The 15766-nt window shown below is 36.0% G+C and overlaps 1 protein-coding gene across 44 annotated transcripts in view; it reads left to right on the top strand.

Moving 5' to 3' along the window:
- MEIS2 (Meis homeobox 2) overlaps positions 1-15766 on the top strand; it is a 212560-nt gene that overhangs the window by 9449 nt on the left and 187345 nt on the right. For all 44 annotated transcript variants that reach the window (XR_012414770.1, XR_012414767.1, XR_012414769.1 and 41 more), the window contains one exon: positions 8004-8118. Coding sequence is in view for 37 of the 44 variants with exons in the window: in XM_073995482.1 (XP_073851583.1) it covers positions 8004-8118 (115 nt within the window). In the remaining 7 variants the exon portion in view is untranslated. The remainder of the gene's footprint in view (positions 1-8003; positions 8119-15766) is intronic.

The following is a 15766-nucleotide window of genomic DNA, read 5'->3' as shown; positions in this document are numbered from 1 at the left end:
GGAGAATGGGGGGGGGGTCTATTTACATAGTTTGTAAAATGAGAGGTTCACAGTTCTTGGAGCCAAAAGCTTTTCTCATGATATTTCTAGGAGTACCGACTACTTAGTTTTCGAAAACAGTTTCTTGGCAACTGTTTTTCCAGTGGATGTATAGAGCTAGACCATGTTGATGTTTACATAGAAAAGATAAGATAAAATAGGCTGTTTAAAGTATTGGCTGATAGACAATATCAATTTATGAGACTATTGTAATGTTTAAATATCCACTCAAGAAGGAAGTTGTACCTAAGAGGATAGTGCTTTAATAATTTATCAATCATCATCTTTGGATAAAAGAGTCAACTGTAACATTTGTTGCTCTCCTTTCAGGCCCCCAGTCAAGTAAATATGACAACTGATTTATTTTGAACCCACGAGGGCTTGCCACCTCATTGGGTGTCATAATTTAAAGCCTTTTATTTCCTAGAGATCTGAACTATAACATTTTTACTTTAGCCCCCTGCTATTTGTTTTGAAAGGAAGCAATAATTTGTTCCACCAGCACACCAAGTGGAAAATGGAGAGATTTACCACAGACTTGTGTTTTATGCAGGGACATGAGAGAAAACCTCGGAGAGTTTTCACCATTTTTGAGGCTTTTGTACCATAGGTGTATTGATTGTATCCATGTCCAGCCTTCCCCTTTTAAAGCAAATCCTCTGATGCTTTTCAGCCTCTTCTACAAAGTTGCCTTCCTTCAACCCCTAGCCAAACACAAAGTAAAAATAACAGAGAACCACTACCTGAGAAGTGGTGCGAGTGGGACATTTTCAGCATGTAAATGTGCCCAATTTGAATCTTCAGGTTTATTTTTCATTTGCTTTGATATGCATATTTAATACATTGCCCCAGGCTGGATCTCATTTGGTGAACACTGGTGCAGGGGTGATGATGAGCTACTTCAGAAAGGCCCAGACAGCGCGTTGTTTTCTTGTTTTATCTGTTGGCCCACTATTCTGATCTACTGAGCTTCCTCATGGTTTTATTTGCACATGAAATGCTGGGAGCGTTTAAACTTATTGGCTATGAATAATGACAGCTAAAAAAGAAGTGTAGTTTAATTTGTTGTGTGCCAAGGTTTCTCTTGTGGAGGTGACAGTTTGTGACAGCTGTTTGACACCCCCAAAACACATACACCTCTACTTTTATTAAGTGGTATCCAGCTTCATTGTGTGTGTGTGCGTACGGGTGTGTGTGCGTGTTTAAGGAAGGAGTGTGCAAGGAGAGAGAGAAAAGCAGAGAGAAATGCATCAGAAGCAAACTATTAGGTACCAATATAGTTTCAGTAGTATTTAAAGGAATTTGAAAATGTAAATAAAGTAATGAATATAAATATCTTCAAAGCAACTATATTGGCAGACTTAAGAATAAGTTTTGTATGATATTAGTAAATCATGTCAATTTCACATTTCATAAAGTTATATAAATAATTTGATATAACATAGATGCATTAAAAGAAGACAACCATAATATTCTTGCTGTCCATTCCTTACATTCAATGAGGTTACTGAATTTGTTCATTTATTATTAACACTTACATATGATGGGTGTAGGGTGTAGTGATAAGAGGAAGTTTGGAATTAAATAGAAAATAATAAATGCAATATTGATTATAATTTTGTTGTATTTAGTAAATTCATAAGGCATGCTTATGTTTTTAATATTATAATGTATTTTGTTATTACTATTACATAATAATAATATTTATAGGTAGGAAAGAGTTACTACAATATTTTTTGGAATGTTGGGGAGAAAAAATATATAATAGTCAAAAGAAATAGAGCTCTGTTTTCCAGCTGCATTCATGTTAGTTTCCTAGACATTCAAATTTATCATATTTAAAATAAATATGTCTAGAAAACAATTTTTAAAGAAGTTTCAACTTGAAAACTGCTGTGAAATGACCAGCTTTTTCTAGTCTGTGGAGTTTCTGAATAACAGGTGATACTCAAATTATCTATTTTACACAATTTTAGATCAAGTATTTAGACCTAGTACAGACAAAGAAAATATATCCTCGCATTGACATGTAAAGATATTACATATCTTTAGATCAAGTTCAGACAAATGAAATCTGCTTGCTTGAAGTATATTCTCTGAGCTAAGCTCTATTTGCTTGAAGTGCATACAGTTATATAATTATATTGTTATTCCTAGTTAATGGTCCTAAAGAGCTACATTTTTATTTTCTTTGAAAGAATTAAGTAGAGGGAAGAAAAGACAATTATGTCTGTTAACAGTTAATAGCAGATACCTTAAAATTGCCTGGCTCTACTAACATCACTAAGTAAAGAAAAATTATTTTAATTTATATGTTGAAAACTATAATTTAAATGAAGATATTCTGGTGTTTTCTTTTGCATCTCTGAATATATCAAGTTTATGTTCACACTGTTTGTTTGTTTGTTTGTTTGTTTTTTCAAATGGATTAGGTCAGAGAGGAGAGTCTCCAGAATCTTATTTCTGACAGAATATGGGCGAGTGACTCTAGATAAATTCAATTACTACCTGAAAAATTAGAGGGAAGTGACAGCGAGGGGTGGGATAGGTTCAAGTGTTTGTTCTATAGAATATCAAGGGGGAAATAATGAAATTTGATACTAATAGTAATAATATGAATGCTTTATTTTATTTGCTAGTTTCTTATGTGTTAGTGTAAGGTGAGAGCTGATGGTATGCTATTCAAAGCCTCTGGGGCCTATTCCGATAAAGTTCTATTCAGAGCTCTGTCCACCAACTCAAAGAAACATGGCTGGGGGCACGGGTTTGCTGTCGTGTTGCTGCTGCGTGGTTTCTGGTGGTTGATAGCTTTCTTAATTTCCCATTAAGAATAATTATACTATTTAAATCATTTAGATTGTGCCATTGGAGTATGTTTTCAGTGTGACTGTGATGAGATGAAATTAAACAAAGGTTGTACTTGACAACCACATAGACATTCACTAGCAGATTTTTTTTAAATTGGCATTAATTCATTTTCTTTTTTTAATACTAAATGTTCTATGGAATATCCCAACACAATTCAAAGTTGTAAGAGGCATTTTATAATATGGCATTACGCCAACAATACAAGACATTTCTGTCTTCTCTAAAAGTTGCTCGATTAACTGGAGAAATCATTTGCAAAGGGTACTTGCCACTTCTGTGAGAGTTGCTTACATATTAATCCCAAAGCTTAATAGAGAGGTAGAAGTGGGGAGGTGAGGGAAGGACCCCAGCTTTATTTACATTTTTAAAGAGTGAGTCCAGGTTCTGAAAGCACACATAGGTCTCCTGACTTCTTATGTCAGCTTTACAGTACCGTAGTTGAAATTCCAACATTTGTTCAAACCATACAATTAACATTTTTAACTTTTGTAGACTTCAGTACCCCAAGATAGGAGTCCTTGTCTTATTTTTAAAAATAATTTTTGCATCATGTTAATTAGGGGTTAAAACATTATAAAGTTATAGGAAATAAGTAATTTAATTATGTATGTTGATACAAGTATATCTTCCCTTTGTTGTTTAAATAAATCAAGTCAAATTAGTTGTACATGCTTCATTTACTGATTAAAATATCTTCATGTATGTTTACTATTACTCTCTACCTATGAGCACATACCCTGAGTTACTTTATTGTATTTTCCAAGTTTACATGTAATTTCTCTCTTGATGTTATATAGTTTTGTAGGTTCTAGAGGTTATCTGGTCTAACTTATTAATTTTAAAGAGATAAAGGAAATGAGCCGCACAGAAATGAGGTACATCACTTGCTTAAGTTCACCTCACTGGTGAGAGGTGGCATGCCAGAGTCTTAATTCCAATCTAATGTTTTCTTTCCTGTACCATGTCCATTGCATTGCCTTTTCATTCATTTGGGATCTAAAATGAGTTTCAGATTATTTTAAATAGAACTTGTATGTGGCATGGCCTTTGCTTTTCTCCTTGAAGCCTCATACATTTTACTTCTCCATTCAGTTTTGTATTTATTTACAAACCTTTATACATTTTACCCCACTGGCCCCATGGAAGAACCATGTGCCATGTGGAATCATTTAAATAGGGAAATAACACCAATTCACCAAGACTAATTAAGTATTCTCTTATAGGTAGGTCCCTCATGGAAATGCCACAATGGTTTAAAATGTTACAATTCCAGTGTATGTGCAACTTCAACAAGAGAGGCACACGTATGATTTGCTTCCTGTGCCCAGAGATGCCTGTCCTCTCTATGCTCTTTTCTAGATTTAGCAAAATTCAATGATGGTGCTAAATCAATTTTTTTTTTTTTTTAACTTTCAGGGGAGAAAACACTGGCAGAATTGTGTTTTCTAGGGAAAGCTCTGCGTAAATGAGAAACAGAGTACAGCAGCAGAGCGCTCTCCTGTGGCCCCACTACTACAAGCTCTGCCCATATTGTCTCCTGCTTTTATATTAATTACAACTTGCATTATCAGCTGTGAGTCTGTAGCCCAGCAAATAGAAAATACTGCCCCTAGAGACCTAGCTTCTTGTATCTATTTTCCATCTCCTTCTATTGTGCCTCACTCAGTATTCACTGCTTTTCTCCTGGTAACACTGCTCTGTAACACAATTACGTAAGAGCAAGAAGAGTACCATATTTGACTCCCAATTACTAAAGCCACTGGGAATAGAAACATGTTCACTCCTTGCCCTCGGGTGTCTTCATGATTTTTTTTGGCTGGAGAACAGGACATATATTGTGGAATGCATATACCTGAATGCTCAGTCATACACGTGCACCCAGCGAGCGTTTCTCTTTATTTTTCTACTTGCATCATGTGTTTTTACATGCTTTTGTATGCCACTTTGGTTTCAGGATTCACTAAACTTCTGCATATAATTTGGCAGAAAGCCATGCGATTTTTCTCGAAGGATGTAAACTTGTAAACTCTAAGGGGAAGAATAGAAGAAAGGAGTCGTGATATAAACAAATATTTTAATCTCAGGAAAAAAAGTGTTAAAAGTAATAGGTTTTGTCCATCCATGTCAGTTACAGTTTTTTATGACCAAGGAGGAACAATTTTTTATTGACCAGATTATCAACATTTGTATTTGTATATGGTCACATCACCACCACGTGTAGCTGAATACAAACAACTTGGGGTAACTCCTCAGCCTTGAAACCCCACAGGGATTTATCTGTTCTTCCTTCTTTCAAATCAGATGACTATCGTGTGATACTCCTTAGTTGGTGTTCAGTCTCTCAAACAAGACCATAATACTTATACTTGAGACACTCTATGGGAAATAAACATGACACCTTTTCAGGAGAGCATTTTTAAAGAGTGAGGAAGAAAAGAGGGAAGAGATAATGGAATGGTAGGTGAAAGAGTGAACTTAAGTATATTCTGGGAATGGGCAGAAAACCAAAGACCCAATTTATTTGGAAGAACCAGCTGCTCTGAAAAGTAATATTTGCTTCTGTGGCTTATTTTTCACCCCTTTACTTTAGAAAACGTCTCCTTCGGATACCATTGAAAGAAATACACGGAATTATAAACGAATGAGGACTAACTTGAAAACTCAGCACCAGTTTAGCTGATAGGGATAAACCAGTGTTTTCAGTTACAGGAAGTCCTTCTGAGTGATCCGTTCAAATCAATGCAGCGCCTGAACAGAAAGACTTGCTCCGGCTTCATTTAAACGATTATATAATAGCTATTGGATGACATTTGCCTTAAAACATAGTTGAGGTGTTAGTGGTTAATTATTGTAATTTTCATGAGGGGTAAGGAGCTTTTATAGCAGCCGGCTTAATAAAAAGCCTGCAGTGCATAAAATTAACATCATTGCTGTGTACAATGAAAAGTTTAGCTTAGGTGAATATGTTGCAGCTATTTCATTTTCTAAAAGAAGGCTCTAGCCTGTGTTGTTGCAGGACTAAACTCACACCATGCTATTGTTTCTTTTTCTTTTCTTTCTTTCTTTCTTTTTTTTTTTTTTCCATGTAATTCTTCTAGCTCTTTATCTCATTACCACCCGGCTAACAGCTGACACGAAGAGACTTCAAAGCTCGAGGAGCCCCTGTATTCTGTTTGCCTTTTGCTTGAAACTGTTGGAGTGGTTTCTAACTTAGATAAAAAAGAGAGCTCACAGGCATGACTTTGTCTTCATACAGGCAGCAGAAAACCTTGACTTTTATTTTATTCTACTCAATTTCATTCCCTAATCTACTTTCTCAAACATATCCTTATTTTAGAGATCCATACCTGTGCCGTATTTATAGTCACAAAATTTCTGCTCAGGGTTTTCACTTTGAATCAATTGCTCGCCTGATAGCAGTGCCAGTAGCATTGTTTTATAGAGATGTTATTAATCCATAGAGCTCTGGATTGTTATTTCATAATCTATCAGAAATGCCAAATATTAATTTACAGTCAGTTTGCTGCAGATCTGTAGAGGGAAAAATAAGTTTTGTAGTTCCAAATAAGAACATTTCCCTGCTTTTTCTCACGTTGGTTTCTTGTTTTATTTTGGTAACGTCATCCCTGCTGTATGTACACTGTAGAGTTGATGCTGAGAAAAATGACAGACTGACTTCTTTTCTTGATGAACTATGTATAATGGCAACATGGCAATATTACTTTCCCTTGGTCAAGAGGTTTATTTGTTGCCTATACCCACGTGGCTCTATCTGAATTCTTATTTACCAGTTCTAGTAAGAAACAGTGTATACTTTGATTGGTTTTTTTAGTGATATACTTTGTGTACTTTGGTGTATACTTTGTATACTTTGATTGGTGTATACTTTGTAAAATGTGTATACTTTGGTGTATATTTTGTATACTTCGGTGTATACTTAGATTGGTATATACTTTGTATGCTTTGATTGGTTTTGAGGAAATATTTTGCCCCTTCCTCTGACCCCCAAATCATTCACTTGCCAGTAGGTCTGTGGGCTTGACTGAAGTTGTCATATACAGGTGACAAGTGTACAGCTCTGGCTTTAAGGCTGGACTGTTTCATATGCTGTTCCTACTCTCCGTTTCTGCCAGAGGAAATTCCATCTCTTGCCTGCCTTCATGTGGTGCTGATAAAGTCCTTCCTGTACAGTAGAATTCCTGTTTTCCTTTAAGCAACAGCAGGGCATTGCGAATGATCAGGAAAGGGGAGGAGGAACAGAAGATGAATATGCTCAGCCAAGTAGCATGAGCTATAACTCTTGGTTTGCCTTGCATGTCCTTTGAAACAAGTAGTTCTTCTAGGAAGAAGCACTGCTCAGTGAATTTCAAGCTTCCATGAAGCTCAAGTGAAAGTCCTCTCTAGCTTACTAGATGGCCAGTAGTTCACGTGTGTTTCTTTTTTAAAATTATTTCTACAAATTAAAGCAAAAATCAATAATTTGTTAGGTATTGATGCAGTGATTAATATCATTACCTTTGTTGATTATATAGTCAATCAGTTGATAATTTTGAAAGTTTTTATAGGCTATTTTAGGGCAATGCATTTGAAAGATGTCAAGGGGCTGTCCCATATATTGTAGAGCCTGTAATTTTTTTAATGGAGTCATTGAATTTTGCAGATGTTAATGTTCTGAAGTATTTAGTGTCCAAGAGCATTGGAACCTATTTCTTGGAAGAATGTACCCAGTTAAGAGAGTGAGAGTAAAAATAACTTTTACATATTTCATTAATTTTTTTTTACTTTAGAAATTAACTTTGTTTAGGTTTACAGTTGTACGTAATAAAATTTACCCATTTAAAGTGTACACTTAAATCAGTTTTAACCAACATATACACTGGTGTAACCATCACCACATCAAGTTCTAGAGCATCTTTTCTTTTATATACCTATTACTAAAAAGACGGCACACTGTAACATGACATGTGTATATGCCTAGTGCCACAAATACTAATATGCATACTTTTTCTTTGTCCCTTTCTGTGCCGTTCCTCTTGGTTCCTCATTTATGGCTGAAATGGTAACTGTGGAAACATTCCTTGGCATCCTGACATCAGAACCCTTCTTCTTGGCGAGACCACGATGATGCAACCTCAACCCACTCAGCAGGCACCCCAGGGCCCTCCAGTGGGGGCCATGCTTCCCAGAGCGGAGACAACAGCAGTGAGCAAGGTAAAAGGTCAAACATTTTCCTCGTGCAAAGTAGGCATGACTAAAATAACGTCAGTATTTTATGATATCAGTACATCTGCCTCCATGTAAACAGGAGAGTGGCAGGTTAGGAGTAGAATCAGCTGCTATTTAAAGAGACAGTATGTCCTCTTCTTAACTTACTTTACTTAAAAAGAGAAATCAAAGTGAGCTGTCGAATCTTTACGTAGGCATTACAATAACAATTGATTAGTTCTGCCAATTCTTTTACAAATTTGGTTATCTACACTTTATTTCTGTGTGTGTAAGTGGAATGACAGACCTACTTTACTGCTGTGATGCAGTAGCTTGAATTGTGCTATAAATAGCATATCTTGCCTGTAATATCAACAATAAGCATTCTTTATAATCAAGCAATTATGCCTCTAAAGCACATACAATTTAAAAATCTGTTCTTATTAGCTCCGGAAATATTGTGGGAATTTTACATGGAATCTTATCTTGGGAAGGTAGATTTTGAATTCTTAGAGGATTATTTGTCCCCATTTCCATTCAGCTGACATGGTGACTTTTGTCACAAGTCCTAAAAATTAGAATAATCAGAGGGCAAGGGGGACATCAACTGCAGATGTTGAGGAAGCCTAGTGCAATTTAGAATAAATGTTACTGTTTAAAACTCACCTATTGCACAGAAAGCAATTATATGTTGGTAAGAATGACTCATCTATGGCTAAAATGATAATTTAAAGGAAGATGCATTATTGAATGTGGGCCAGAGAAGTGTATAGATTTTACTTTTTAATATGTTACATTAGATGGTGTCTGATCTCCTAGGTCTATTTCATCTCTATTATGACTGTGTTTATGGCCACAATATTTAAGTATTAGACAGGCTTCCAAGTAGAGGGCAGTTTAACAGCTTGAGCTGTAGTTATATATGCCATTTAAAACAGGGTGTTGATGTAAGTTGGGTGCCTTCCGTCCTCCAAGCTTCTGACTAGGAATTTTGGATTTCTGAGGTTCTAGAAGAGTCTAGAAAAATGTCCTTTCTAGGATGCCATTCACTTGTGAATGGGTCCAAATTAGAATCTGAGTTTAAGCAAATCGAAAGTAACACAGCGATGAATCCTATCAGATGGCAAATTGTGGAAGAACTTGCAAATTGTACCTATATAATATATACTGTTTTATATACTGTTTTATTCTACCAGTTAGTTTCTGTATAAAAGATAAGTAAATTATAAGGCACTTTCAGGGTAACTGGTACATAGGGTCAATGGATCTGCAAGCAATGACTTAACTGTGGTTCCATGTCACAGTGATGGACTTCTCAGCATGGTTAAATCTGGAAAGCTTTCTATGACTCCATCCTTCCCACCACCCCAAATTGCGGCGACACAAAGGGTGAAATGTATCTATTAATAAAAACAAAATACTCTAAACATTGTATAAAAGAGGGGAAAAGGAGAAGCCGACTTAATGGTCTAATGAGGCTATCTTCCAGAGACTTCTTGTGTGTGAGGCTCACTTTGACCTTTTGCTTTGCTCAGGAGCCCAGCGCCTCATTTTTCACATTCTTGCAATTACGTTAACGCTTCAAGCATTTCTGACTCCAAGTCAGCTAGCAACACCAGGCATAACTCAACACTGTGAGTTTTTCTCCTCTCTGTAGATTCATTAACAGGTCACCAAGGTCCCCACTGAAATTTAAAACTGACTGGTTCTGTTGGGTTAGTTGAGTTATGGCAAGGGAGATAGCAAGAAAGGGCCAGAGAGAAGAGGAGGTGGGAGAGAGACGAACCCCAGGTTTGGAGCAGGGATTACTTGTAATAACGAACAAAGCATAAAGTTTTATCATTTTGGTTAGTTAGTTTTGTTTTTTTAGGAAAGAGAAGAATTCCGAGACTGATATATAGGTAAAGACAATCACACAAACTTCTGTGCTGTGGGGAGATGCACCCACTTACCCAATGTTGAAGGATTTGATCCCTGTAGGATTCTGTTCCTTTAATCATATCTCTGTGGGATTAAATAATGTACATGGTAGCTTATGGGTATGAGTGCTAGGAAGTCAGTCATTTTACTGTATCAATGTTTGAAAGAAAAAAAAAGGTATGATTTCTATAAAATGAAGACTGCTTTGGCATAGAAAATTTCCTACCTGGCTTGCCACATCAGTGATTAAAACACATATATAAGGGCATTCTGGCTTTTTACAGCACACTTTAAAATGTGAAGGCCAGACTTGAGTGTATTTTGTCATACTCATGCCTATATTAGTCTTTTAAACAGGGTTTCGAGGTAGTTTGATATTTTGTCCCACCGAATTGTCCAGAGTAGTTTCAGCGGGAAAGATTAATTATCTGCTTCAGGGCAAAGTCAACAGAGATATTGACTGAAATCGCATATGCTTATCCTAGGTTAAATCTTGGGGTTGATGTATAATGGAAAACGTGGGAGAGAAATTTATGTCCTTAGTATTAAATATATTATAATGTTTCACTGGAAATCAAGTTTGTAGTTTAGCAAAGAGTTTTCTTATTCAGAATTTATTAGCAAAACAGGCATATGGAAAACTGTAAAATGATTCAGTTTCAAAACAAATTATGATAAACACAAAAAATAGGGATGAATTGTACTAAATACAATGTTTTCATACACATTTTAAATTAAACTTTAATAGCCATATGCTATAAAACAATACATGTATTTATGTTGCTTTATAATTTTTGTGATTATGTTTACTATAATGATTCATACAAACTTTACTTTGGAACCTAAAAATACCTCATTTTATGACCTGATAGTGAAAGAGCTACAGTTACACAGGTGAAAGTTCATCTTTTCCTCCACAGTGTTTCAGCAGTGAACCAAAAGGAGGAGAAAAAAATGTATATCACATTTTAAAAATATCATAAGAAATAAACTTGGTAAAATGTGAAACCTGACTTTACTATCTTTCAAAGAGCACATGTCTAACAGTAAGCTATCTAAATATGAACCAGACTTTTCATTCACTGATTTCTCTTGCTAAAAGCAGCCAAAGGAAGGGAGTTTGTCTAGTTAGTCACATTAGAATGAGGAAGGAAATCTGGTTTTTCAAGGATAGAATTAGGGTGCAGACTTGGGGCTCTGGGGAAGGAACTGACCCTCTTTGTGTCTGGCTTCCCATCAGTAAAATGGGGCTTGATAATAAGTCTAGGGATCCCTAATTCTGTACCTGCTGAGTCAAAAGCTGCTTTGTATTTCACTGTGTATTTTGCCAGAGTAACGACTAGGAAGCAGCCCCTTGTTCCTAGAGCACTCAGAGCCTTAGATGAAAGGCACAATATATGTACAAAGTATTATTATTATTGATGGGTTTGTGTAGCTCCCATTAACGCTGATGGGAGTTACGCATGTGAATTGGCAAGAGAATAGACCCCTCAGTGTTTAGAGCACATGAAATTTACATTTTTTCCCGTGCTGTAATTGAGATGTTGACAAATTGGAGAATATTGATGAGCCTTTGTTTTAAGTATTTCATGCCAAGTTTGTTTTATTTTTCCTGGTTTGAACAATGGTATGGGTTCAGCAGCAATGAATAAAAAGGGTAGAGTAAAGATAACTTTGTATTTCAATATTTTGATGTGCCAATATGAAATAAATTGTCTTAGGCAAATGGAATATGCTGTTTTAATCATTAGCTATGCATGAAAGAAAAATTGATGTTGACATCTTTGCTGTAAAATCGTTGTAATGGGGCCTTCCTTACAATTCATTTTTGTAAAATTCATTTTGTACATTTTGCAGCAATTGAACAATCCCTGCACTGTGAATAGGCAGGATTCCCAGAAATACCGAGACAGTTGGCCCAGTAACTGCTGAGCTCACACTGCACACCACACGCACGTTAACCATACTGTTGCCAGACCCAGTTTAACCTAAATACATTAGCATTCTAGAATCTATATTGCTCTAATCTTTCAGGACACAGGGCTGTACAAGCCAGCATAGTTCTCCCTAACTCTGCCACCTACCACGTCCCTCTGTGGATGTCCCCATCTATTTTCCAGGCAATGAGGCTAGAATTCCTCATAGCTAGATATTTATTTATGTATTATACAGTTCTTTAGCAATCATGGTGTTGAAACCTACAAATACCTCCTTAGTAGTGAATGTGTTTATAGGTAAGCAAGTGTCTAAAATAGTATTGCACTTTTGAGCTTATAATACATGTTATAGTTATAAAATAGTATTTTTTCCCATCCAAGTATTCTAGTTATATATTTAAAGGGATATACATTAAAGTTATATATATTAAAGAGGAGGAGGGGGCTTCAAACCCACTTACTGTGGGTCCTGAATATGTTCTACTGGGATTTCTTATTCAGTCTAGGAAAACTCTGTCAATGGAATGTTTTCATAGTGGCGGCAATCTCTTTAAAATAACCCTAAATACAATATGACAGATGCCATCTGGCATAATCTTTTGCTAGTTGCTTTTAACTTTTATTTTTCCTAGAGCTAAGTTCATCCAAAACTGGTCACTTACTGTTATGATAAATACGATGACATTTTTTTTTTCCTTCCTGTCCCCTTAATTGTGTCAAAAAAATTCTCTGAGACTATAATTGATAATTGAACATTGCCATGGAATAAACTGTTGTATATGGACTATTTACATTGCATTTTCTTTCTCTTTTTTCCCCCCAAATAAAATTTAAAAGAATGCCATTCTTTAACCATCAGGAAACATCCAAAGATTTTCTGTTGATTTTCTCAAGACTTTTTAGAGTAGTAACCATTAGAAGTAAAACTGAATTCTTCTAATAAATAAATGCTCCAGGAGCATGTAATGGTACTCATAAATGCTTAAAAGCTTTCTATAATTGCTGTTAATTTTGAGTAATTTCTTCCTATATGTATCAACTTACTTGAGAAACCCAGAGTTGGGATTTCTAGATTTTTTTTTAACTTAGTCATGTAAAGGGATGTCTCCTGATGCCAGTTAGAGTTTAATTTAGAGTAGTAATTAAACTTGAATACTGCCTCATAAACAAAAGATAAACAATAAACCAGCCACGTTCCCTGCTGTTTCATAGCTTTCTTTCCCAGATGTTTTAGCCTGATAATTTTTACGCAGTGAACTACCTAACATGGAGTTTTGTGGACAGAGGTAGAAAATGAATTTTTTTTTTTTTTTTTTGGTGGTTGTTTTTTTCCTGGCAATCCTTTTTTCCTTCCAAAAAGCAAAATGCAAAGGATTTTTCATTATTTAGATTTTTTAAAACTCTGGTGAAATAGATATTTAATGGAGATGTGCTTTAATGGTAACTATGGTTTTTTTCTTAGATATTGCTTATTTTTTTTTCAAAATTAATTTGGTCATGAATGTCTTTCACACCTGGTAATTGAAAGAGAACCATATTTTTATTTAAGTAAAATCTTGATAATAAGTCAAAAAAAGAAAAGCTTGACAGTGGAGAATTTTTCTTTTTTACCCTTCTTGCCACTTCTCACCGGCATGCATTCCCACCCACGGCCAGTGTTACTTTATGGCTCTGCTCTTCCTTGGGCTACAAGGGTCTCTCTGTCCAGTTCTAGACCCTTCCACTGTCAGCCATGATCTTTCTAATTGTCAGGTACGAGTCAGCCATTCAATGCAGAAGCCATGTTATTTTCACTGGGTGGGGTAATTACTGAAAGCTGAGAATAGCTGCACTAAAGACAGAGGGATACTTTCATGATCCCATTAGCATAAGAGTGGGTAAATTATTCATGCCAAGTGAGGATTCTATGGGGAAAAGTATAGTTAATGCACATAGTTTTTAAATGTATCCCTTTCTGCTCTGAGACTAAATTCTTGTTGGAATCAGTTCTCAGACATTTACGGGAAAGCTCTGGTGGCGTGTTAGATGCAGTTCATCTCTCTCTGTTTGCAGCGCTCTCAATAGAGACCATCTGGCAAAGATCCAAAAGGTGATTAAACAAAATGATCAGCTCTTGTTGCTGTGTTACATGTCCAATACTCTGGATTAAAAAACATGACCCAGGACAGTCAAGCTAACGTCATGCCGCTCCCCCTTCCCCCTCCCCTCTCGGTATAAGAATTCAGATGGTCCACAAATGTGTGTGCCATCTTTGTGTCCTTATGGCCCATAATCATGAACAGGTTGTGCAAATGGCTCTTTCTGTAGCACTGTCTGTTCCAGCAGCATAGAAGCATTTCATATTAATTGGGTCAGTCTAATATTCACATTGACATGGGGAAAAATTACTAAAATTTATTCTTATAGCAGACAATGAATATGTGTGCTTTCTGCCATGAGGGAAGTGAAATCTGACAACTGGCTTGTGCAACTGATTAATTTTTCTCGAAACTGGAGAAAATCAAAGCATGAAAAACTGTCATTCTCTGAAAGCAATGCACAACCCTTTTATAACTAAACAAAATGGATTGGGTAGGGGGCTTTCGGGGAGCTTGTAGAAATGAGCTCTGGTTTTAACGCCATAATCAGGGATGAATTTACAGTGCCATTCAGAAGAGTCCTCCCTCCTCATAAACAAGCTGATAATCACAGGGAAGCTGACTTCCAATTAGCTTCTCCTTTCCTCACACGGATCAGGGTATTTATATGTCCTCCTTGAGCTTTGATATGTCACTGCTGAGTTAGTACATCTCATGTCAAATTTGAAAGTTTGGAAATAAAATGTTTTATTATGAGGAAATCCTGCTAATAAGCAAGGTAATTTTCAACCAATCATTTCACGATTGAGTTAAGGTAAAAATGCCAAGATTTGTGACTAAGGGACAGATGTATCTTATCTTTGGGGGTCTGCACCAAATGCCAAGTAGAAATATAAATTGAACAAACCAGACATTGTGAGGAAGTGATTGAAGAAATATTGAGATGAAATCTTGGAATGAAATATATATGTATATTTATAACAATGCTGTGAATTGCTTACATGTCACATTTGCATAAGCCTGAACTGTGATTTTATTAAGGGGCAGTTTAGTTAAGGCAAAACATAAGACTATTAACTCATTAGGTGGTTCAGAGATTACAGCTAACCATTTAATATTGTGGAAACAGTCTATGACTGATATTATAGGATAAATTTAAGTGCGATTGTCGAGAAAGAGAATAAAGCAGAAAAGAAAAAATTCTCAAAAACCACTTTAAAACATCATCATTCCTTGTCAGCCATGCTTTCTAAGGAGGAGTAAAGCAGTAGGTAAGAAATACAGATGGGCACAGGACTCAGGGAGGGGAAGTGAGGGTCCCCTAGAGTCAGTGCTGTGTGGCAGATGAAAGGGACTCACATAGCCTTGGGGGTCTTAAGGCTATTATAGGGCAACTCATGCTCTGTTATCATGCTGATTTTTCAATTGATTTTTGACTGAACAGTACTTGTTGAAGCCCTCCAGAGCATCAAACACAGCCTTATGGTGCTATACATTGTAATACACGTGTTCTATTTTTCCCTTCATTGTCTTTACTTTGCTTCAGAAGAGTAGTCTGTGATGACGCCATGTTATTTTTTCCCCTTCTTTCTTTCCCATTTCTACCCTCAGAGAGTTTCTTAAAATTCTTACTGCTTTTTTGCTGGGGAGGAGGGTAGTAGGAGAGTCACTTTTTATTTTCACATGTGGAAATTTGTTTTTAATCTGGCCTTTAAAAAT

The sequence above is a fragment of the Macaca fascicularis genome, chromosome 7 (assembly GCF_037993035.2).
Source record: "Macaca fascicularis isolate 582-1 chromosome 7, T2T-MFA8v1.1".
Classification (NCBI taxonomy): Eukaryota; Metazoa; Chordata; class Mammalia; order Primates; family Cercopithecidae; genus Macaca; species Macaca fascicularis.
This window is presented reverse-complemented; position numbering and strand designations above follow the sequence as displayed.